Genomic DNA, 25,140 nt, shown 5'->3' with positions numbered 1-25,140 from the left:
TTTTCTGGGGAATAAAGTCCTACTTTAGACTCAGTGAAACCTATGAAGGTTTCTGTACTCTCACCTGAAGGGGTTGTGTGGCTTTTCTCTTACCTGAGAAGCCTCAGAAATTTTGAAAATGTGTTTTTCTTAATGTAGCAAGGTATGAGGAAGCAGCATTTTCATAAGATTCATGGCTGCCCAGATGTCTGCTCTACCTGAACATGGACAAAAGAGACTTTCTGTCTGTCCTGCTTCTTCCTTTTGTAGCATGGGATAAGTCTGTGGGTTTGGCTGTAAGCTGCTGGCAAGTATTTTGTGGCTCTTGCAGCTTCTGAATTAAATATCTAGTGCAAAGCTACTTGCAATTCCAAAGAAACCCGAGTCAGTGAGGCACTGACTCCCTCTGGGGAGTCTGGTGTGCTGTCTCATCTGAATCAAGGTGTTGTAGTTAGTGTTGAATGTTCATGCTGGGAAAGAACCTCAAAAAGGCCTGTTCTACCTTGAAACTGAAACAATTGTGAAGTCACACCTGGAGTTCCCCTGGGATAAGGGTCTCTATTGTAAATTAAAGGCGACTTCGACAAAAGGGAGAGAATGATGAGGAGGACTCTGGATATTAGAAGGTTAATTAATTACTTTATTATACTATTCTATATACATTTTATCTAAACTGAATCTGTTAAGCATTCACTCTGCACACAGCTGCTCACACTGTACTGAATCTTGTGACTCTCAGCTGACACACGCACAGAGTTGGCCCTGAGGAAACAAAACATCTTCATTTTGGATAAACAATCTCTATATTGCATTCTACTTTGGTACAAAATAGGCACAGTGAGTGATAAGAATTGTGTTTTCTCTTTCTCTGAGGTTCAGAGAATGTGAATCTCAGAAATCTTTGGGAAGAATTGTGCCTTGCTTTTCTCTGTGAAGAGAAATGTGGCAACAGGTTTCTGCCATCTCTGTACTGTCAGGTTGGCCCTGTGAGGTCTGTGGACGCTTCCCCTTCCCCTTTTTTAATGCTAAGGCAAAAGAGAGAATTGCAAGGCAGCAGCAGAAGTGTTTCTGGATGCCCCCATGGCACCACAAGCAGAGCAGCTGCCAGTTTGTGCTCAGAAATCCATGCATCCTGTTGGAGATGCCCTTCTCCATCCAGAGCCTGGTGTGGGCTGGCAGAGCTCTTGGCAAAGAGGAGCACAGACCAAACCTTGGTGCTAAACAAAAACAAGGGATTTGGATGTGTGTGTCCTGCCAGTCCCCATCCCCAGCTGTTGCTGCTCTGGGAGGTACCTGATTGTGGAGAGGGTGGTAAAAAAAACCCAAACTTAATCTTCATTTGAGGATGAGCATCAGACATTGTGATCCTGATTGAGCATAATATGTATAAAGTAAACTGTATATAATGGCTTTTCTGAATTTCATCTTAAACAGCGAGCTAGGAAATACTCAAACGTGTGGAACTCTTTTGTATTAGTTAGGTGAATCTTTGTGGATGTGTAAAGTTGACTGTTATTGCCCTGTCCTTGCTGTTCCCTAGCTCTAAGACTCCTGATTTTACTGCAGAGTTGAGGTTACAGGAGGACTGTTGGCAATTCTAATGAAGAAAATAATAAAAAAATTATTTGCCCCATCATCTGTTGTTCCGTCCAGTGAAATCTTTTTCTCTCCTTTGAAAGATGGATTAAGCTCCTCAAATTTGTTCCATCTGAGAAGATTGAGAAACCACAAAACTTATGTTATTAGTGTCCATGAAAGCTAAGAGAAAGGCACTTCAGACTCGTGATACCTGAAAAAATACGCAGTGCTATTTGCTACAGAGTTGGGGAATTTAGGTGAAATGTCATATTGATTTTCATACTTGACTTTGGTTTGCTTTCTAAGCTGGATTTTTGTGTATGTGTATCACTGATACACACAGATCCAAGAAGCTGACCAGTAAACTGGTGCACTTCCAAATAATTATATTTTCTTCTGTGTTATTTTCCTGAATTCTCCTGCATCTGTTGCTTAACTCCTCCTCCACCTCAAGATCCTGCCCAGATACAGAGAGAGGTAATGGAATTATTTTTCTGCCTCGTGTTAGACCTGGAAACAGAATTACTTTGCTGGTGAATTCCGCGTATAAATTATGAAAGAGCAGGCTATGGCCCCAGCTGAACACTTTGCAGTTTCTTCCTACTGGATGTTTTGGAAGGGTAAATGAATGCAATCAAGTCCCATTTCAGCAAAAGTGTATCTCTGAGCCAGCATATTATAATATGTTCCAAATGATCCCTCATATGACTTTGAAACTTTCCAAAAAAAGTTTCTGATCTTAACTTCAGAGTCAGAATCATGAATTAGTCTGGAACGTAGATTCTGTTCCATGCAAACTGTGGCTTTGTGCAATATTCCAGGTTTATACTCATTTACATCAACTTTATCGGAAAGGAAACACATAATCTGTCTTTTTTTAGTTTGCCTTTGATGTGCTTCACGTAATTCTTTGCTGCAACTGTAGAAAAGTATACTTTGCATCATTTTTTTTTCTCACCTGTATTTTTTTTTGTCTTTTTTTTCTCTCTTTCCTCCCGTGTTTTCAGTCAGTAGTGAACCTGATCAGTGACCTACAGGAGCAGATGTGTAGACTGCAGCTGGAAATTAATAGTAGGATCCAAGAAAGAAAGTCTCAAGATAGGAAAGCAGACTTGACCCTTAATGATCCTCAATGTGGTGCAAGATCAGTAGAGCCCCTGGGCCAGAAGAATTGTTCTCGGTGTGAAGTACGAGAAGTTCCCCTTGGCAGAAGCCTCTGTATTGCCTCTTCTCCCTCTTGCAGAAACTAAATTCCACTAACCAGAGCTGCCTTGGGAATGTTTTGGCATTAATCTTTGTGGCTTTCATTAGCAAAGAGTGAGAGTGCCATAAAAAATGACCAGAAAAAAAAAAAAATCTCACCCCAGGCTCTCCACCTCAATTACTGGGACAAATTTGGTTACCATTGATGGCTGTCTGCTAAAGCACAGAAATCTGTAAAACCCCTTTCAGAATTTTCACAGTTTCCATTTCACTTGTAAGTCCGCAGTGCTGATGTGGTGTGGAGTTTTTTGGATTTAGGGGTTGAGATTTGTCTGATTTTGTGCAGCATGCTGGCATGGTTTGTAGTTTGCTGCTTTTCCTCATGATGATGCCACCCCAGCTGTGCTTGATGGTGTGGCCTAACCAGTCCTCTGAACACAGATTATTGATTCCTGGATATCTTAAAAGCTTAACACAGGTATCAAATAATCTCAGCTAAGACTCTCTGACATGTACCCTTTCTTTTTCTAATTAAAAGAGCCATAATAAAAATAATCCACTGGTACTTTTAAGATAGCAAATCTGTCACAGTTGTGTTTATTCCCTGCCATTAGCAGGTACCAGAATTTACATAACAGATCCTGGTTGTGTTTGATGAAAAATGTCTCACATGGCAAAACAAAAGCTACTTTGCATAAATGGCTTCATATCACTGAAGGTAGAATGATACTAGAATGCCTAGAAAAAAACATTTTAATACTTGATTTCAAATCAGGTTGTTGCCACATTTCTTTGGTTAAAATTTGCATGCCCAGAACTCATAAGTAATCTTCTTGTATTGTGAGGGAGTTTTTCAGTAATTTCTCTCATAGGTTTGTATTATAAAAATAACTATTCTGTGTGTTACACATATCTTGAAAATAGTGCTGTTGTTTCTGGGCTTGTTTTTGTGCAGGGCTGCTTAATGGACTATTGGAACTACAGTCTTTAGGTTGGAGAAATAATCTAAGAGTCAAATCTAGAAGTCATTCCAAATAAATCTTAATGCAATCCAAGATGTTAGTGTGGTGCTTAATGTATGTACTGCACAGGAGTCCAAAATTGGGTTACTCCTCCAAACTTCCTTTCCTCAGTTCATTTTAAGACATTTTGTCTTGTTAAAGCTCCATCAAGGTTTTAATAATATTGTCCTTTAGTGAGTAAGATACAGTTCTATCAAGGACTGGGAGAAGGGACATTTAAGGGACAACTTCTTGGAGTAGGTCAGTTTTTAGTGTGGCAGTTCAATGTTGAATTCTGTGTGGTTCATGCATGATCTGTAATTCAGGACTGGGAAAAATATCTGCCAGAAAAACCTTGCCTTTAATTTCCTTCTTCCTCTGCAGGGTTTGTTACAGGAACTCAGACACCTCAAAATTAAAGTGGAAGAACTGGAAAACGAAAGAAATCAGTATGAGTGGAAATTGAAAGCAACTAAAGTAAGAACAATCCCTGGCATTTTCTAATGACAGGCGTCTATCAGCTGGGAGAGGATATGCTCCATTTCTCATCAATATTTACTTTTCTGACATTTCCCTTGTGCAAGGTAGCTGTGAAGTCAAGTTTTCTTGAACTTGACTTATCTTTGGAATAAATATCTTGTTTTGAAGGTGGGGTAGCTTTCTTTGTGCCTTTTGCTCCCTCCATGCAGTTTTCAGTCTGGTACTTCTTGCAATTCTTATTTTAGGCAACCACAAAAGGCATTTTGACTTGCAAAGAGCTGCTCAGAGTAAAGGTCTCTTTGAAGGCTTCCTGGCCTTGATTTGTATAATGGTGACAAGCCTCTGTGGGATATACTTTCCTGAAGAGGCATGCAAAGTTTGTTGGGTGTTTGCTTACTATGGAATTTGTTTTCACAGACATTAAGCCCAAAATACACCATTAGATCATCTGCTTTGACTTTGTGTACATCACACTGCACGGCTGCCTTACACTTTTGTTGACCTTAAGTCCTGCATAGCTGTTGGATCATAATCTGGAGAAACTTGACATGTCAAACATTTAATCATTTTCCCCAGCAATTAATTTTTCTAATGGAACAATCTCACTGTTATTTCTAGTTTGAATTTTTAGCTCTTTTCCACTGGATTAAAAAGCACCATACAATTTTTCCTTCTTGTGCTGTAATCACATCTCCTTTCATTTGTGTAATAATCCCTGTTGATATGAATGGCTGACTCTTGACCTGTGGTTGAATCTTGGAGAAACATTTCAAATTATTAAATTGAATTTTCTATTCAATGCTTGATAGCTTGATCCAGACATGACGAACAGCTATTATTTGTATTAGCATTTCTTTCTTTTGAGAATTCTTGGATGAATAGCAGAATGTTGCTGTCATGTCTTTTTTCTCATTAAGATAATAGTTTTTCAATCCATGAAAATGTTTTCTCTGACGTGGTTGAGATGAACAGCCTTTGGGAAAATATTTTCTCAAGCAGTGTGTGGCCAGCTGCCAAGAAGGAAATTATGGAAAAAGTAGGAGCAGAAGGAAAATAGGAAAAAAGAATCATAAAACCCACTTGGGGAAAGAAGGTGCGGGACTGGAAAGGAAGAGAAGTACAAAGAAAGAGAGAGGAAGCAGAAAAATAATCGGAGATGACAGGAATTAGATAATAAGGGAAAAGAGAGCCTTTGAAAGAGCTCTGAGTTGAGTAGACCAGGGGAGGCAAAACCAGATGTGGTATTAAGAGGTCTGCAGGCTTTTGCCTTCCTGTTGTTCCAGCTTCTTAGACGAGAGATTGGAATAAATCCATGGCTGGATATAAAAAGCATATTAGTCAGTGGGAAGTGTAGGAGCCCTTCAGAGATGCAGCAAGGCAGATTCTTCTATTCCACATGGAATTTTAGACAGAGCAGTGATGTTATCCTGCAATCCAACTGCTTGCTTCCTGGTGAAAATAAGTTGGTGTGTTAATTAATCTGTGTTTCTCCCTGTCCTTTTTCTTTGCTTTTTTCATCCCTTTTTCCCCACCTCCCTTTTTTTTTTTTTTTTTTTACTTTTGTCCTTCATCTGCAAGGAGGCTTTGTATGCCTTAACAGGGGAAATGTAGAATGTTGACACACAATTATTTTGAGACCTCTGAAGAAAATCTTATCAAACTGCTGACTTACTAAAATATGCTGCTAGCAGTTTTTCTCATCAATACAAAAACCAAATTAGAATCACAGCATTTCAAACTGAACAATCACAGAATTCTTCTCCCTCTGTCTTGTTGAGCTTTTTCATGTGGGATTTTCCATCCAAATTGGGTGGCAGCCCTAAATGTCCAGTAAATGTAAATGAATATGGGATTCTGTTGCATATGTGTGGTGGTTTTCCATGTCATGCTTTTCTTCAACCCTATTTGCTGTTTTGAGGAAAAACAGTTTTGTTATCTTGCAGAGAAGGCTCTGTATTAATAGATTCTCAGTTATACTAATAAGTAGTAACTAGGATTAAAAATAAAAATAAATAAAAAAATAAATAATAAATAAATAAAATAAAAAGCACCAGCATCTGTTTAAAAATCCTTTGATATCTTTTAGAGGTCTTCATGCAAACTTTGAGTTCCCTATAATAGTCATTATTATGTGACCAACTTTATTGCATTGAAAGCTTTCCAGAGTTTCCTTACCTATATAAATCCTTGGAAATGTTAGTCTGACTTCTCCAAGAGCTAATTGCATGGGGAAAAATGAGCTTCTCTAATAGCAATAGCAGCTATTAGAGATACTATATAAATATGTATAGTTGTCCTAGTGTTTGTGAAATATCCTAAGCCGATAACTGAACTCAATCACAGCCTCCCTCAGACATCTCCTCGTTCCTGGGAAGGACTCACAGACAAGGGGTAGGGAAGTTATTCTGACTTTGCTGTGCTCTTTTTTAGGCTGAGATAGCCCAGCTCCAGGAGCAGCTGGCTCTCAAAGATGCAGAGATAGAACGCTTGCAAAGTCAGCTCTCCAGGACCTCCTCATACACTGAAGTGGCAGAAAGAGGTAAGAGGAGAGGAAACAAAATTAAAAATTCAGAACCCTACTTTAAGTTTGCTTTGGTAGCAGCTTGGACACTGGATTGCAAAGAGATACAAAGAGATGCAAGAATGGACCTAAAGTTTATTATGGGAGGAAAAGCGATGTCAATTCATTCTGTGCTCTGGTAGAGGAGAGGTCTTTAATGTGTGAAATTCCACTCCAGTCTAGAGGCAGCACAAATTGAAATAAGTATCCTCAAGAGCCTGAAACTTCTTCTGTTGGTGTTTTATGTGTAATTGTAAAGACTCATTGTACATCAATGGGAATTTAATTTTCAGGTATACCTTGAAAATTTCTTTGAAAAATCTTTACAGTTTCTGGTTTATAAGGGACAAAAAAAGGATGCGGTAGTAGCTAAGCCTAATGTTTCAATGTCCAAACATCCTAAAAGAGTCTTTGCTTCCTTTCTTCATGGCTGTGTCTCATTCAGGCTCCCTGTCCCATGAAAGTTTGCATTTTCAGTGTCCCTGCCAGCCTGGGCTGGTTTAGGGCTCTGTGATATTGCAGGTTTTTGTTTGTCTCTGTTGACACAGGTCAGTGGCAAACAAACCAGTTTGTTTAGCCTTTGGTCTCAACCAGTGGTGCCACAGCTCTCTGAAATATTCACTCTCTGGGGCTCCTGCCAACTGCTGGGCCAGGAGAATATGGAATTAGGGACCTTTTTCCTCTGCAGCACCAGCACTCAGCCATGCAGGAGTGTTTGTGTGCAGTTTAGCATAGGGCATCAGCTTTGCTGCTCTAACAGCTTCTGTGGGTGTTAACTGAGGCTTCCCAAGACTGCCCTGGCTGGGATGTGAATTCCCATGTTCTGTGCTTCCCCCTTCCCAGGGCTCCCCAAGAACCTCCTCTGGTTCATTCCAAGGGAGTGACTTAACATGTCCTTGTGGCGATCTCACCCAGCTGCAGAGCTTGTGCATGTAGAGAGCTGCATGTCTAACCAGAAAATTAGTTTGTCTAACAGCAGTGCTTGGTAGAAGAACCCTTCTACTAATAGAAATATGTATTTTCTGCAAGATTCCCAAATAATTTAGGGTATTTCAAAGGAAAGATAGTGGTATGACAGTAAATCTGGAGCTCAGCAGCATTCAGGTTCTAGCAGTGTGGTGAAACTGTCCTTGAATCCTGTGGCAGAAGAATCAAACCCTCTACAAAATCCGTGGGCTATGTTCAAGGAAAGCACTTAGACTGTATTTGAATGGAAACAGTAACAATCCTTCTGAAAACAAACAAACAAAAATTACTGATTGATCAGAATTTTAGGTGCTTTTCTCAAATAAAGTGGAAATGTAGTATGCTAGAATGCATATCCTAATTAAATTGCAGAATTGATCTAATGTGTGCTTTTTCCACATACTTGACTCTCACCACTTCCCATCGTAGAGGAAGTTTATAGGAGAAGGCTAAAAGAAAAACGTAAGCCTTGCAATTCCCTTTTGGCTTTATCTCACTGTTCCTTTCATACCAATGTTAACTCAGATGCCTCCTGCAGCAATAATTCCATGTTTGTTTAGATTTGGCTGTCTAATTGTAACACACCACGAGACACTGCTTTCACTGCCTGCAGCAAGCAGACAGCTCCTTTCCCTGCTCAGTGAGATTTCACTGCAGAAATAAAGGTCAAAGGTTCACAAATCAAATTGTTGGACTTCAAAGGGACGTTGTCAAGGTTAAGAGCCAAAACTTGATAATTGCCCCCTTTTATTTGCACATATGTAAACCCCATTTAATAACAGAAAAGACAGCTTTAATTGAAAGCCTTTCTCTTTGGAGGGGAGGATTTAGGCTTTTTATTTTTTAAATCATTCCATCAATTTTTTTTAAAGTCTGAATAAATGTCCCCGTACTTGATGATGTTAATGAATACAGTAAGTAAAATTTGCTGTAGTGTGCTTAAATCTACCTTGACACCAGTCCTTTTTGAAGTCTAACATTTATAAAGAGAAATTAGTAGGACTGTGATTTTTTTAAAAGTCTCCCAGTTGCTTACCCACTGCCTGCTGGCTTTAGTTTTTGATTTGGCTGTGCCTGTGCATGTCCTGTGTCTCTTCTTTGAGAAAACACCTGTGAGGTTCACATACATGTTTTAAACTTAATCATTGCAAGGTGTGCACTTTCCAGAATCCCTGCAATAAAAACTAATTACAGCTTTTTCAAATAGTTTAGCTATGACATTGTGTGTTCAACCTTCATTTGTAAAACCTTTTTTCACAGATGCTCTTTGGCAATGTTGATTTTCTTTCCCCTCTCTCCCTTCCTGCCTGCTGCCATATCTGTTTTCATGGTTTTTTGGGAACAGTTGTGTCTGGTGTAATGTCAAAGCATGAATAGCTGGAGGCGGGAGTTACAACACAGGAACTATCTCAGGTTCTGTCTCCATTACACTTGGTTTACTCAGGAAGGTTTGCTGGGACTATTGTGTAGAGAAAAATGAGAGACTTGGCAAAGTTAGGATGTGATTAACAACCTCATCAGTTTCAGAGAGGGTGTTTTAATTGACTTGATTTTAACATTACTGGATAGCCTCTATCACTAAATCGTGTGTCAGGAAATTCTCCATTAGCTCGTGACGTAGATTTAAACCAAGTTGCCCATACTGAAACATTTAAGTAAATAACATTTCACAGAATTTCCTTCTATCAAATCAGTTTTTTGTTATTTTTCATTCCCAAGTTCATGGATGTACTTTAGCTACTTCTCAGATGGAATATATTTTCAATCCTATTTTAAATTATTTCCTTAAGTATACAACAGCAAACATACTCTCATCTTTTTTGCAAAATGAGCTTCTGTGTTTCTTTTCTTTTCCATTGCTTGACTTACATAGTTAAAAATAGTGTTATGTAGTCTTTTGTAAGCAAAACCAGGATGTTTGTGTTGTGCAATACTTTTTATAGTTCAGCTTCTGAAAAAGTCTACACTAAATGTAGTTTAGTGGTGCACTGGCCACGCCACTGACATGGCTTTGGTTATTAGTAAGAACATAGGGAAAGTATCACAAAACATCTCTTTACAGTAAACAGAACAAGTCTTATTTCTCTTACAATGTTTTAAAACATTTTCAGACCAAGAAGTTCAGAGGTTGAAGATAGGAATGGAGACATTACTGGCTGCAAATGAAGAAAAGGTGAGAAAATAATCCTTGTTCTATGTGTTAAGAATTAAATTATAGTTTTGAATCTCTGAAATGTTCCAAATAACACATTTTCTGTAAGGACTAAATGAGAAAGGGGATTAATTCTTCAGGAGACTGTCATTTTTGTGGTAACAAATCAAGCCATGGGATTGTTCTGGATGGTGGCACACCCATATATGATCACATAGACAATAATATGCATCCCTAAAAAGTTCCTTTAGCAAGTAGAGACTCCAGACAGGAAATATTAGTTCTGGAGAACATTAATGTGGCTCATAACATTTATTTCTCAAAAAAAAGCTGTAATGTCAAACTCCTCTGGTTTCCTTATAACTATAATTTCACACTGTCCAGCAAATATTGTGCACAAAGTCAAATAACATTCCTTACAAGGCATGCAAAGACTGAGCCTGTTTTCACTAAAATCACAGAGATGTAGTACAGTGTTTCTGCAGTTAAAAATGAAGGATTTAAAATGTAACTTAATTTACTTCATGTTTTCCACAGGACCGTCGGATAGAGGAGCTGACACTACTGCTAAGCCAGTACAGGAGGGTCAAGGACATCATGATTGCAGCTCATGGTAAAATGGCTTGTGAATAATGTCCTGCTTTTATTTTTAGTTTATGTGGTGTTTCCTGCGACCATTATGACCTGTGACCACCAGCCATGTTTCTCAGCATAAAATGATCATAGAGAGGGAGAACTCATTTCCCTTCCACTGAGGAAAACCCTGACAGCTGACAAGACAAGTTTTGTTTGGAAAGAAAAACTGAAAACCCACATTGCTTTGCTGCACACAGTTCTGTGTATTTAACTTCAAAATCTGAGGGGGGAAAAAAAATCTGTGTCCCATTTCTCCTATACAGTGTAGGAAGTGAAGTGGGTTTTAGGACAATCTCCTTTTAAGTTGCCACCATAATTTTCAGCATTAAATTGAATCTGGGATACTGTACACCATCACATTAACAAGCAATAACAATATTTTTAGGCCTTGCATGGCAGAATGGAAACTTGTGTTTAACACACAAAAATATGGAATGAGAGTGAACGTATTTAACACACAAAATAGAGAATGAGAGTAAATCTCTCTCTGGACGTTCATTAGGTAAATAAATAAAAAGAAGCAAGGAGCAAGCCATGATGCTCTGATTGTTGAGCTGATACTACAGAGAGCAAACTTTACCTGTTTCTCTCCCTTTCTACTCTCCAATGCTTTCAGGCTCTCCTGTCTCTAGTGGCAATGAAGAGGAAGTTGAGGCAACTTTAAGGAAGTGGAATCTTCTGAATAACTCTCATGGGGAATTACTGAAAACAGAGGTACAGATGTTCTACAAGCAGGTTCTGCTGCACAGATGATTTTTTTGCTGTTGGTTTCTCTGTACTAATGTGGGTGAGGGTTCAGCCCTGGCAGAATTTTTGTTTTTATTGGTATGGGCACAGTAGATTCAGCAGAAGACACCAGAGCTACAGGATTGAAACTCTTGTATCTTCCCCAGCCCCCTGCAGGAGAATTGTCACCAGCTGTGGTCCCTCTAGTTCCACACAAAGCCATGGAAATCAGGCAAGACCTTTGTTTCTCCTGTGGTGCTAAATTGTATTATTTAGACTGTTTAACTGTTGGCATCTTCTCTTAACTGTTCTTGGCTTTGCTGCAGTTTGGAGCACTTCTGAAAGCTGTGTTTGTCGTAGAGGTTGGCAATGCTTGGATGTTTAAGGTTTAAATTATAGGAATAATTCAGCATTTTAATATATCATATATATTTATATATTTTTACAGAATGAATATATTAATATTATAAATATACAATATATATGAAAATATATACTATATATTCTATTATGTTATATTGTTATATGTTTGTGTTTATATTTATTTATATAAAATATATTTATATATTTATGTCTATATAAATATATAAAAATATTATATATATCAATTTATTTCTATTTAAAGTGGAAGCAGTCCAGTAGCTTCAAGTAATTTAACCTCTCAGCAGGAAGAATCTCTGGAATTCACAAATAGGTAAGAATAAGTAACTTTCATCAAAATGTGAAACAATTTCCCTTTCTAAAATCCCTAAAGGTTGCACATTGCTCACAGAGAGTTATTGCTGTGCTTGTTAAGAGTTTCTAAAATCATCTAGAGGAACAAGGCTACAGCTGCCCACTGGACCTGGTTTCCTTTCACTGCTGCTCAGAGGATGCCTTGTTGCTCTTTCTGCCTTCATCTATTGCTGTTCTCAATGCCATGATTTTCAGACTAAAAGCACAATAAAATAAACAAATATCTTAATTCTGAGTTATGTTTCATGCAGACATTATGCGACTTATGCAGCTGTTGTGCATGAGACGCTGGTTATATGCAAACAAACCATGTTGTATTGACTGCTGCTTCTTTGCCTGTGCCTTTTTTAAGGGTTCCACAGAAAAAAAAGTCCAGTAGTTTAGAAGACTTGCAGAGTGAATCTTTGGAAAAGGTTGGTTTATTTGTAATCACAGCTTCTGGTGTTTAATGTCACAACTAAAAGACAAAGATCAAGTATAAACATTATTTTTGTTATGCATATAGTAACTTTAACCACCACTAACTCTCTATGTGGAGAAAGAGCCCTAAAACAGCTCAGGTTCTTTTCCCCCCCATTTCTGAGCTGGTTGACACACCCATGTGGACACACCTTCAAATTCAGTTTTTGCCCTGAGAGAAAAATATTCAAGTGAAATACAAGAAATAATGAGGAGACATTTTGTTAAACTGCAGTATTATTTTGTTTATAGGTTTTTTTAAAATATATTTTACTTCCAAATCACCAAAAATATTAAGGCAGCTAATTCTGAAAGTAGCTAAATGTTGGGACTGGGGATTTCCACATAGGATTCCTTTTTGGGTGTGTGCATGTAGCAGTGTTTTCCCTGAGCTTTCTGACACAAAAGGCATTCCTGAAGTTGACGGTGATGCTGCCTTAGTTAAAGCAGCAGGAGCACCTCAAGGGCTTTAATTCCACTCCAGAATAAATATTCCCAGTTTGCAAAGTCTTGTTACATTGTGGTCCACAGTCTTGTTTTGTCATTATGTACACTGACATTTTTCTACATTTTTGTAATTCTGCTTTGTGAGACTGTTGGTTTTTTCTGTACCCAAATTAGGCTTAATACCAGGTGACCTAGACCCAGTAATGCCATTGAAACCAGATACCACTCATATGATTGCTCCAGTTCTTAAATTTTTAAAAATTTTTCTTAAATACTTTCAGATATTTCTTGAATTTCTGGAGATGGTAGTGACCAAGTAGAATGAATTTTGTGAAATTTGTGCTGCATTTGTCTGATTGTAGCCCCACATGTGACAAATCAGAACTCACATTTCATTCCATGGAGAACTGATAAAGGTTTTCTTGTCATAATTTTAGTTATTTTTTTGTCTTAAACCAAAAATCTGAATTTGTCTCTGTGATGTGCTGTGATAAGGCTGGACCTACACATTTGTTCTGGAGTTATTCTGCCTTGCTCAAAGCTAAAAGTCCCCCTGCTTCCAGCAATAATAACAATAAAATAATAAACCACATCAGTGTCCCTGACCTAACTGTGGTGAAATTTTCATTGCTTGGTTTCTGTCAGAGCTCCTTATGGTTTCAGCTGGATCCATACAGGACTGTGTGTATTATTTTATGTCAGTTGTTTTCATATTGGTCTGTTAAACAGCTGTTGTGTTCCCAGCTCAAAGCAATTCTAAAGGGACCACCCAGAAACCTGAAAATAGCAAAATTCCTCTGATCACAGCAGAACTAAAACAGGAATTTTGTAGAGTGGGGAATGAACAAACACAATTAGTATTAAATATTGGATTGAGATGAAATTAAGAGGTCCTTGTAATATATTGTCCATACATTAAGCACCATCTCTATAGCAATAAGTCTACATTTGATGTTCCATGTATGTATGTTAATACTAACATTTGTCTGTTGCTTTTTTCCACAAAACTTTGGCATTGCCCTCCCTGAAACTCCATAGTATGTAGATGGAAAACCAGCACAGCCTGTTGTAGAGCAAGAGGTATATTAATTGCAACCTTCCCTAACAATTCTCAGGTGTGGTGTGATGTGCTGTGATGGTATGGCTAGTTTGCATTTTATATTCCTTTTCTCTTCAAAATGTTTGCATAGTTCCAGTGCTGACAAACAACACGGGGTAAAGATTTGAGAGGGAAATGTTTTGGTTTTTTTACTTTTTATCTAGAAGCTTGTTACATGAAGCTGAGGTCAGTCAGTCTCAGAATACACACTGCTGATGTAAGACACAATTTCTCTACTCTTTTTGGTACGAGTCGGGATGTACTCCTGCAGTTGCCAAAAAGGAGCAGGAGTTGAGGACCTGAGCAATCTGGCCTGCATTTGTAGTATCCAAAGAATCCTCTAGGCCTCGGAATAAGAACAGATAAAGCAGTGGTTATCTCATAGAATTTTAAATCTATCATCCTGTCACAGACAATGCTTTGAAAACATTTTGTTGAGTGGGGTTACTGAATAGGAGCACACTGTACTTTCCTGTGTCTAAATATGGTTTGCCTATCTCCAGTGCAAAGTTTTCCTGTGAAACCTCCATTCTGATACTGAAACATTTCCCAGTGGGAGTTTATTCCAAAACACATATTGGATGTACACCACTCCCCCTAATAATGGCAGCTGGAGCTGCAGGTTCACTGATGTCTCAAAAGAGCATCCGTGTCCTGCAGCTTTCACCCACAGTGTTGGCTTGTCCATCTTTTCCTCTGGATTCAGCGTTGAAGAAATCCCAACAGGCCATTTCCAAAACTGTAGGCAAAAGTACATCTGTGAAACATGTGCTTTGCCTGGAAAATTAACTTATTAGGCTCAAAACTATCAGATTTATGGGAACTTTTCATCTACCCTTGTAAAAGAAGCAAGGTGCCCAAGTAGATATCACTTGAATTAGGTTCTGTGATAGAACTGGCATTTATATTTAGCTGTAATTCTTTAAAAATGAAAACAAAAAACCCAGAAAAACAAAACAACAACAACAAAAAAAATTCACATTTACAATTTTGTCTATGCAAAGAGATTTTTGTCCTTACAAAAGTTAAATTTCTGTACCCTAACTTTGGCTTTGATTCTTTTACTGTTAGTAACAGTGGTAGGAAATACATTTGTGGAAATTTGAGGTGTACAAATACTTCTGGGTTGAATTCCAGTGAGATACAATTGTGAGGCAGAAACAGAGAAAGTCTGGTGGAAAATAGGGGAGAAAAAATGATCTGAGAAATAACTAAACACATTTTTGGTGCTATCAAAGTTGACCTTGGAAAGATCGAACAATTAAATAGTGACAGGGTCCTGGAGGAAAGAGAGACAGCTAGGAAAATTCTTACGGCAAAACCAGGTAATATTTAACATATATTTTGAAGAAATGCAGAATGGATGAAGTGGGAGGAGCAGATGAGGGAAGGCAGGGCTGTGTCTTAGCTAGGAAACTGTCAGCTGATGGATGGGTTTAAATTGAGTTGTCTGTAAGCAGGGAGTGGAGTTATTTTGTACCATACTTTTTTCTCAGCTTTAAGAACATTGTGTAGCAGATTGCAGATGCTGTGAGCAATTTGAATTTTGTATTTATTTTATCTTTCCCTCTTTTAAAAACAATAGAGTATGCCAGTGGGGAAAGGCAGCAAGTACCAGACGCTGCCAGGAAAGCTGCCCCGAGCCCTGCAGAACGGAGAGCAGGGAATGTACAGCTCCCCAGAGGGATGTGGCACCAGTGATAACGATGACAACGGCGTCCCTGGCCTGAGTATGTATCTGTGCCTCCCCCAGAGGGAAAATCCAAACTGTTTGAGGGGCTGGGATAGCATGGGATGGAATCTGCTGTGCAGAACAATGCACTGTGATACCAGAAATAGTCCCATAGCTCATGGCAGAATGAGGGGTGAGTTTAATTTTGAGGGTTTTTTTTTTTCTGTTGCACATGACAATACCACTTGAAACTTCATTGTAAAACCATCAAAACCATGAAAATTCTGGGTAAAAATCCCTCTATCAGCACTGTTGGTTGCTTAGCTGTGGGGGACCCACTAGGGAAAATTTAATTTAGTACGGGCAGAAAAACTTCCGTGGATTTTGGAACTACAAATATATTTCCATTCCACAGCCACAGCCCTGTGGAATCCTGAATTAATTTCTTTTCAGTGGCACTTTAAGCACAGATTTGTTGACAGAAAGGTGTTAAGAGTGAGGCACGGGACAGGTATTTTTAGGACTGAAGGGCTTGGGAGCTCGGGCACAAGAGCAACCCTTGTGATTCTGAAGACTTCCTGCACTTCAAAAGTTACAGTGGGATTTTTTTGTTTGGCTGTAGTGTTTTTTTCTTTGGTGGGGGTTTGTTAATTTTAAGGTCTTGTGGTCCCTAAAGCTGCTAGCACACTGCAGTTTCAAGGTTGCAATTGGTTGTGGTTATTTATGGGTTTTGAAAGAGCTTTTCTGTGATGGCAACTTTGCAGGCAATGCATGAGCCATGCTGATGTGTCTTTAACTGCAGGATTATCCAAGGGTGGGTGAGCTTGAAAAGGAAAATGTTCTTTTTCTAGAAACAAGCAATGGCTTCTTAAATACACCAAGTTAAGAGAATTTTTTCCTGCGGGTTGGTTTGTTTCTTGCACGTGCAGTGAATTCATTCCACCTCCAATTCAGTATTTCAGAGCAATTTTTTGATGCAATCTTAGCCACTGCTTCATTTCAGATACTGTGAAGCTTTGTAGAGCTCTGTAAACTTTGCTTAAAGAGCTGAAACTTTCCAAGAATAGTTAGGAAAGCCCAAACAGATCCATTTCCATCCCTACCTGTTTCAGATGATCTGTACAGAGTTTCTGGGGCTTGTGCACACCAATGCATATTCACTTCCATATATAACTGCTTCTTTTGTGTTTTGCTTCTGCTCTAAATGCTTAGCTTAACTACTTTGCCCTCCTGTAACTTTATTTTGCTGGTGTTTTGTATCTTCTTTGCTTCTCCATCTGGCTTTCTGCTTCTTGGGATGACTGAAGATCGCGGCAGGAGTGTCAGTGCACCTGTGCTAGGTACTGTATCCAAACAAGATGCAACTTTAACACTCAGTTTGCTGCTTGCTTTGTTTTTTTCCTTTCCCTCTCCCTCTCCCTATGAAATACTAATCCCAGCTGGGCCCTCTAGACTGGACTCCTTATGTGCAGTACTGAAATGAAGTAATAGCTCCTGCTGTGTGGCATTCACATGGGGTTTCTTTTTATGGCACTTATTCCTGGTTTCATTCTGTTTTTCCTGAATTTAGAAAAATTCCCACTGATTTTGATGGAGGAGCTGAGGTATTAAGAGCAGGCAGGAAGACCTTCAATTAATTTAAATAATGTAGTTAAATAGAAAAGACTGAAATAACATAATTATTTTACCCAATTTTTTTTTTTAATTTTAATCAAATGTCCAGATGTTTTTTCACCTTCTGAGCATGTTTGGCTTTTTTAAAAAAAGAATGATTTTATGGGTATCTCTACTTTCGTGTCATGTCCTGCATTTAAACATCAGCCTCCCAGACAACAACTTTGTCAATAATGAGTATAAAATGTGACTATAATACTGTTCTTAACCCAGGAGAAACAGAGAACATGGATGGTACAGTGGTCTCGGATGACCTCTCACCTCTCTCTTCGGGAATGGATTCAGGTCCACAATCTCCATGGGCTCCAGAAAACAGAAAGAGTCCAAAAGGGATCAAGAAAATCTGGGGAAAGTAAGGTCTTTTTTTTTTATTGTTATTCACTGTCAAAGCATTTCAGCTGAAAATGAATTCCAGCAAAATCTACAATTATCTATAGCAAGAATAAACTAAAATTTGGGGAGCAAAAGCAGCTCTGGGATTGCCACAGGTGTGTCCTTTTGTACACAGGAGGGTGGAAAAATGTTGGGAGTGTTCACAGCATCATGCTGGTGAAAGAAATAAGGCACTGCTGTCATCTTAATGCAATTCATTTAGCATGCCAGCAGTTTTATTAGCCATGAAAAATTAAGTTGTAGTAATTTGCTCATTACAAAAGACACCAGGTTAAAAAAAAAAAGGGGAAAACAGAATGAACAGAAAGCAGGGCACAGTTGCACTGTGTCCACTTGATCTGCTTCAACAACAGCAGCCATTTCCAAGTCTGCATTAGTAATTGGATCAAAGTGTTACAGCTGCTCTGTGGAGCTCCTTTATTTTCCTCCAGAGCTAGGTCCAGACTGAATTTCCTAGAACTCCTTCAGCTGCCTCTGGAATTTGGCAATTGCGGTTTCCAGGGAGATCCACCGAGCTGTTAATTGTCACTGTAGTTTCCATGCAGAACAAATAAATCCTCTGTCAGCAGCTAACAGTCCTGTCGTGGCACTCTTGTCTTGCAAGAATTCGAAGAACTCAGTCAGGTAACTTCCCTGCAGACGACCTGGGGCTGGCAGAGTTCCGGAGGGGAGGTCTGCGGGCAACAGCTGGACCTCGCTTATCCCGATCCAAGGACACCAAAGGCCCGAAGAGGTAACAGCTCCTCCTACTGCCCCGGCACAGCCTGCTGCTGTTAAATGTGTCCAAGAGCCAATCCCTCCTCTTGGGGACTTCGCCCAAGCATTTCGGTCCACGTGGAATTCCACAACAGATGGAGAGAATTTCCCTGGTAGCAAAAATCATCCCCTGCCTGCGCTCCTCCAGCTGCAAGTTGCAGCTGCTTGGTGGAGTGTCAGAAATTTCACCTTGTTAAAGAACAAGGATAATAATTACCTCCTCATCTGCATAACGATGAGGATTCAGCAATTCTCTTTTCCCTCTTTTCAAACAGAAGATGGGAAGTTCTTATCTGCCCTGCAGCTGTTCACAGGTGGTGGCTGGGCTGCCAAGTTCCCAGGATGCCCCAGAACACAGCACACCAGCAGATCTGCTGCTGTGCTGCCTCTGGCACACCCTAAGCTTTCCAATATGGACATTCTTCTTTCCTTTAAGGTTTTCCAATGTTTCTTGTGCTTTTCAGCGACCACAATGCCCCCTTTGCTCAGTGGAGCACTGAAAGAGTTTGTAACTGGCTGGAGGACTTTGGCCTGGGCCAGTACGTGATTTTTGCCCGGCAGTGGGTGACATCAGGCCACACGCTATTAACTGCCACTCCTCAGGACATGGAAAAGGTAATCACTGCAGATTCTGTCCCACCAGGCCCCTCCAAAACATTGGCTTTACCTTTCTGAAATCCACAGTATCAATTTTCAGAGTTACCTCACGTGAGGAAAGGAGCCAGAGGCAGGGCAGACTTTTTGATAATGGTTTTTTTTTGTTCCAGGAAATGGGAATAAAGCATCCACTGCACAGGAAGAAATTGGTTTTGGCCATTAAAGCTATAAATGCAAAACAAGATGAGAAGTCTGCACAACTTGATCATATCTGGGTGACACGTAAGTGTTTGGACTGTCCTGGAGATGGTTGGGAAGGAATTTCTCCACCTCTATAACAGGGCTGCCTGATTCACGTTTAAACACTTACCAAACACCTTTTAAAAAGCACTAAGTTTCCCCATAGAAGAATTGAGGAATTTTGTGTTGTTCTTGACATCCAAACATACAGCTTGTGGTGTGTTCTTCCATGGGGAGCCCTGTCAGACAGCAGGAAATCAAATGGGTGGGGTCAGGCTAGGAAGAGTTCCATTGTGCTGCAGAAGGTGTGCTCCATCAGGTGTTGTAAAATCAAATATCACAGGGCTGCTGTGGACAAAGCTGGTTGGTGGGAATTGCTTTCAGGCTGCTGGCAAGAGGCTGTCCTCAGGAAAGGAGAACTGGTAGCATGAGCTACCTGAATGCCTCAAAAGAAGCCAGGCCAGGCAAGAGGGGAGAAGGGTTTTATTCTCACTGATCTGGATTTGGTTCCCCATTGCTCTCATATCTGCAGGGTGGCTTGATGACATTGGTTTGCCTCAGTACAAAGACCAGTTTCATGAATCCAGAGTAGATGGGAGGATGTTGCAGTACTTAACTGTGGTAAGTACAGTCCTTTTTCCTCAGTTTTCTGAATAAGCAAAAACTTTTAAATTTTTCCTTTGAATGTGAGCAGTTAAAGAATTTTTGCAAGACAGAGATAGTGCTAGTAATAACTCCTTTGTGCTTGCCCTGTGCATGGAATTTGTTCCTAAGGTCCATAAAATAAATAACATGTTAGGGCTAACTTCTGCAAAGTCCTTCTTTCATATCATGTAGCACACCACAATTAAAAGTAAAATGACCTGTTTTACATGTAACCTCTGGAGCTCATTGTTCTCTACACCAAGTTAGCAACAATATTCAGCAAAGTAACAGCAGAAAATCCATTGATTTGTACAGCTCTGACCACATCCACAGCACACCATGAGCCACAAACAGCCACTGTTTTCTTCCCATCCTCCTGCCCAAGTCTGGATAATTAAGGCCTGGATTTGCCTTAACAGGCTACACTTCTGCCTTCATTTTTTAGCCAGGTCTTGCTAGGATGCAATGTTAAAAAAAAAAAAAAAAACAAAAAAAACCAACAAACCAACAGAACCCCCTCCAAACTTCCCCCCTAACAAAACCCAAACCTTCTTTAAAGTATAAACTTTCATCTTCCCTAAACCACAGTTACATAAAAATACACAGCAAATTTAAACTCTTTCTTCTTGGCGAGAATATTTGTTTTGGTATGTGTTCTGTGCCACCTAAATGTCTCTCTCCTTCACAGAATGACCTTCTCTTCCTGAAAGTCACCAGTCAGCTGCATCACCTGAGTATTAAATGTGCCATTCATGTGCTGCATGTCAACGGCTTCAATCCCCACTGTCTGCGCAGGAGGCCAGTTGAGGAGGTAAAGGAATGCTGAAATAAATTAATTTAAGCAAGCACAAATTACCTGGTCCCAGCCAAAAGGGATAGAAAGTCAGCAGTGTACAGTGATACAACACTGTATTGTAGGGACTTGCACCTAAAGCAGCAGTTATGCCACTTATTAGTTGAATCTCATGCATTTCTCTTCAGAAGTTTACTTGCATAGTGGGAAAAAAGTTAATTCATCTTCCAAGAGAAGAAATTTGGAATGATTTGTCTTCACCTGACCTAATTTTTAAAATCTGTAAGGTTTTACCCGATCAGCACAGTTTTTTCTTAGCATTAAACACTGTCAATAACCCTGTTGTCAAACATTCCCTTTTTATCCCTGTAATCTGCAATCTCTGCTGTTGTACTTCCTGATGCAACACATGGGGTTTCATCAGTATTAGACCAGGTCTGCCATCTCAGCAGAGACTGCTTGAAAGGGGCCTGAAGAGAAACAGTCCCTCAGTCAGGGAAGAACAAGTGCCCTTGGAGGAAGAGGAGGGAGGCTGTTTTTATCTGAGCTGAGATACAAGCTGTGCACATTCGGTGCAGGCTGTGGTGTCATCACCTTTTGTGGTTTCTCCAACAGAACAATGTCTCTCCTTCCGATGTGGTGCAGTGGTCCAACCACAGGGTGATGGAATGGCTCAGATCTGTGGATCTGGCAGAATATGCACCCAACCTTCGAGGCAGCGGAGTGCACGGGGGCCTCATTGTAAGAATTTACCATTTCACTACTAAAAAATTGACTGTAATATCGAAAATTCAGGCTGTAATATAAACCATCTTTTGTCTGATGTTCATCAAGCTGAAAGAAACAAGCACATCTGCAATGTGACGGCATGATCAGGTCTTCTAAGGAGCCTCTTTGTCTGATCCACGCATCTTCATTTTACAAAAGAAAGCTAAAATAACAAAGGAACAGCTAAAACACTTTCTGTAATCAAAGTTGAACTCTGCACAAGTGTATGACAGCAGCACAGAAAAGGAAACCTCAACTGTGCTGTGCAAAAGTTGCTTTTTGATAAGGCATCCCTGAGTGTTTCTTTGAGTGATTTACCAGAACTCTGAGCCACACTAAATAACCACCCTGAAATCACAGCAGTCAGGAAATGACTTTTTTTTTTAATTCAAAACATTCAGAACTATTTACAGCTCAGTAAAATCAGGGTTCTGAAATACCATGATTCAACTGCTGTTGAATTTTTGCAAAAATGCAATGGTAGAAATCCTACTAAGATTAAGTTTTTACACCTAGCAGAGCAGGAAATTCTGAAAGGAAACTTGTTCAACCCAAACAAATGTATGGTTTAAAGATAAATATAAGCACATATTGATGGGTTTGATAATAAATATAAACACATATTTGCCTGATCATGCTCAGCATTTTTTCTTGGCTCCTTTCAGGTATTTCCCATTCAAACCCCAGTATCATGAATGAGCTATGAAAGGTCTAATGTGAGCAGGTACTTAGTGAGAAATCCTCTGCTCAGCACTGTAGTGGTTTATTATTGCAAATATTGATATAAAAAGTAAACATCCTGCCCTTTTCCCAGATTCTGGAACCTCGCTTCAACGGTGACACACTGGCCATGCTCCTGAACATCCCACCCCAAAAGACCCTCCTGCGCCGCCACCTCACCACCAATTTTAACGTGTTAATTGGGCCAGAGGCACAACAAGAAAAAAGAGAAACCACGGAGTCAGCAGCATACACACCTCTGACGACCACTGCCAAAGTTCGGGTATGTACTGCCGTCAAAAAGGAGAGATGTCAGTGTCAGACCTCTCCACTCTGAATTACAAAGGAACAAAGGTGGGCAGGGAGAGGTGAATTCTAGGAGTGCTACATTTCCCTTAATTTTAGATACCAGACCTTTTGCTATGTATCTGTTTCAATCAGGTCCTGAAAACAACCAAGCAATCTGTTCTGCCTTTCCTTAGAAGGAGCATCATGCAAATGCATTTAACATCCACTGCAATTCCAATTTGAGAACAAATGTAGTTCATTCAGAATCTAAGTTCTTGAATGAACAGGGTATAGCAGTAATTGAAAAAAGGGAGGATTTTGAATGTTTACAGAACAACTTTACTTGTTTTACTCAAACAACTTGTGTTGACTCCTTATTTTAGCCAAAGAAACTTGGATTTTCGCATTTTGGAAACTTAAGGAAAAAGAAGTTTGACGAATCAACAGACTACATTTGTCCTATGGATACAAGCCCAGCTGCTACGAATGGTACTTCGAAAAATTACGGCGGCTACAAAGGACTTAGTCCTTTCACTGACAGGGAACTGGATCAGGTGGGACAGACAGACTGATGCCATGCTCATCTCATCCTCTCCATGCATTCCAAAGCTTGCAAATAACCAAATGTTCCCCTATAACAAACTCTTTGCTACATCCGCATGAACTCACAGAGAAAAGTATTGGCTGTGGACACTGAAAAGAGTTCCAGACTAAGAATGCTGGGTTTTTTTTAATCAACATCATAATAAGCTCATCCATCCTCAAGCCCTTTTTCAGGACTATGACACCTTTACACTCTGAAGATCGAAGTATTTTGTCAGTCAAGGGTGTGGTTGCAGGAAACATAAGACTTTTGTACTTTTAGCTTTCATAATTTTAGTATGGCACACTATTTTTTTTTCCTTATCTTTATGGGTGGTTTTTAATGTAATAAATTCATTTGGTCAAACTTGTACAAAGCTATTGAGTTATATTAAAGTACAACTGGATTGTATTTTTTAACAGACAGTAATCAGAGAATCCAACTGAACTTTTCTTTCATGGTGTACAGTGGGGAGTAGTTTTGCTTAGATAATAAACATGAAGACAATGCATCAGCAATGAACAAATTATTAATAAACCAATAGTTAATTCACTTTTGCAATGTAGTAGTGAACTTGTGAATGAAACTGTCTAGACAGCATACAGAGAAATGATGATAAAAACCATCAAATTTTATTTCAACCTTGCTGTTGTGTAAAGGGATGTAAACCCTGAAAAACGGAGCACTCTTGGAGCCTTGTGTGAACTTCGGCAACACACAAGAGCCACACAGAGGCAGCTGGAGTAAACTGGCCATTCTCCAGTGACATAAAAACGGTTTAAGCCTGATAAGAGAATGGTCACAACATTGAAAAGACTAACTGTGCAGGTAATCTTTTCATTTGCATGGTTCAGTGCATCTAACATCTCATTTGTGTTCACTGGCTAACCGTGGTCTTTTTCAATGTACTGCTTCTAAACAGAATACCAAACCCTGACTGTGAGTGTGGATGTCCACTTGCTCAGCTAGGAGTTGTGAGGGAATGCATTAACTTTGAGCCAAGAACTTGCACTGTGCAGTTGTTCAAGCGTGACAGAAAGACTGGATTTTTCTCTAGGAACATGGTCTGTCTATTAAGCATGACTTCTGAGCAGGAAATCACAATACCCTAGAACTGGTGACATTCCTATGAAAAAAGAGGTAGGATTGTATCAAGGACTTCTTGCCTGTGAAAGCCTACCAGAAATAAGTAGTGTCAGACCATTTAGAAAATATTACTTTTCATTGATAGTATCAGTTACACTTTTTCTTTTTTTCTGTGAATTAAAGGCCAAGTTTAATGCAATCAATCTCTGTTAATCAGGATTCACTCTTCCAATCATTAAATGCATTTTCATATACCTTGTAGCACAGAGGCATTTTTGTTAAGGAGCTATTCAACTTACCCCAACTTCATTTGTCCAGGCACAGATCCCTCCCAAAGCTGCATGTAGAGTGAATAAAATTGCACATGCTGTCTGATTTGAACTAGTTGCTGACTGCTTTTACAGATGGAACACTCAGAAGGCACAGTAATGCAAATAGGGGCTCTTTCCCAAGGCATAACCCACCTCACCGTAAGTACTGGTTCCTCTCTTGTTCCAAAGTCACGCATGTGCTCTGCTAAAAGTCACTGAAAGTTGGTAATTGATGGTGGTAATGAAGAGTAAGTGGGTCTCTGTTCTTGTTAAGTATCTCTTTACAGTCTGGTGGGACATTCAGTCAAAAAAAAAAAAATCCCTGCTTTTAAATTGCTCTAGAAATTAAACTTCATTTAGGCCTAAGTTTTCATGAACTCTGATGGCTCTTTGACAAAATGACAGATATTCATCTCCTTAAATAAAAACAATTCTTCAAAGATTTTACAGGTAACCACCACCTCAGGTAGGAATGATGTACAGACTTTCGAAAATTTACATGAGCTAAAACTCTGTGCAAAACCAAACACCTCACTTTTGCTTCTTCATTCCACAGAAGCCATTAAGAAAATAAAAATAAGTGACTGGAAGAC

General features: G+C 39.4%; 1 protein-coding gene across 1 annotated transcript in view; it reads left to right on the top strand.

Moving 5' to 3' along the window:
• The window catches only part of PPFIBP2 (PPFIA binding protein 2), a 76,879-nt gene that overhangs the window by 49,746 nt on the left and 1,993 nt on the right, over positions 1–25,140 (top strand). Inside the window, exons 6-27 of the mRNA XM_066553064.1 lie at positions 4,146–4,238; positions 6,672–6,780; positions 8,197–8,229; positions 9,879–9,940; positions 10,457–10,532; positions 11,172–11,269; positions 11,449–11,513; positions 11,907–11,975; positions 12,369–12,429; positions 13,961–14,002; positions 15,607–15,751; positions 17,001–17,033; positions 17,581–17,719; positions 18,365–18,493; positions 18,981–19,131; positions 19,284–19,395; positions 19,886–19,974; positions 20,687–20,809; positions 21,407–21,532; positions 22,374–22,562; positions 22,951–23,121; positions 24,641–24,706. Of these exons, the coding sequence (XP_066409161.1) occupies positions 4,146–4,238; positions 6,672–6,780; positions 8,197–8,229; positions 9,879–9,940; positions 10,457–10,532; positions 11,172–11,269; positions 11,449–11,513; positions 11,907–11,975; positions 12,369–12,429; positions 13,961–14,002; positions 15,607–15,751; positions 17,001–17,033; positions 17,581–17,719; positions 18,365–18,493; positions 18,981–19,131; positions 19,284–19,395; positions 19,886–19,974; positions 20,687–20,809; positions 21,407–21,532; positions 22,374–22,562; positions 22,951–23,121; positions 24,641–24,706 (2,181 nt within the window). The remainder of the gene's footprint in view (positions 1–4,145; positions 4,239–6,671; positions 6,781–8,196; positions 8,230–9,878; positions 9,941–10,456; positions 10,533–11,171; positions 11,270–11,448; positions 11,514–11,906; positions 11,976–12,368; positions 12,430–13,960; positions 14,003–15,606; positions 15,752–17,000; positions 17,034–17,580; positions 17,720–18,364; positions 18,494–18,980; positions 19,132–19,283; positions 19,396–19,885; positions 19,975–20,686; positions 20,810–21,406; positions 21,533–22,373; positions 22,563–22,950; positions 23,122–24,640; positions 24,707–25,140) is intronic.

Source organism: Molothrus aeneus, chromosome 6 (genome assembly GCF_037042795.1).
Source record: "Molothrus aeneus isolate 106 chromosome 6, BPBGC_Maene_1.0, whole genome shotgun sequence".
NCBI lineage: Eukaryota > Metazoa > Chordata > Aves > Passeriformes > Icteridae > Molothrus > Molothrus aeneus.
The sequence above is the reverse complement of the archived record's forward strand: the minus strand, read 5'-3'. Positions and strand labels throughout refer to the sequence as shown.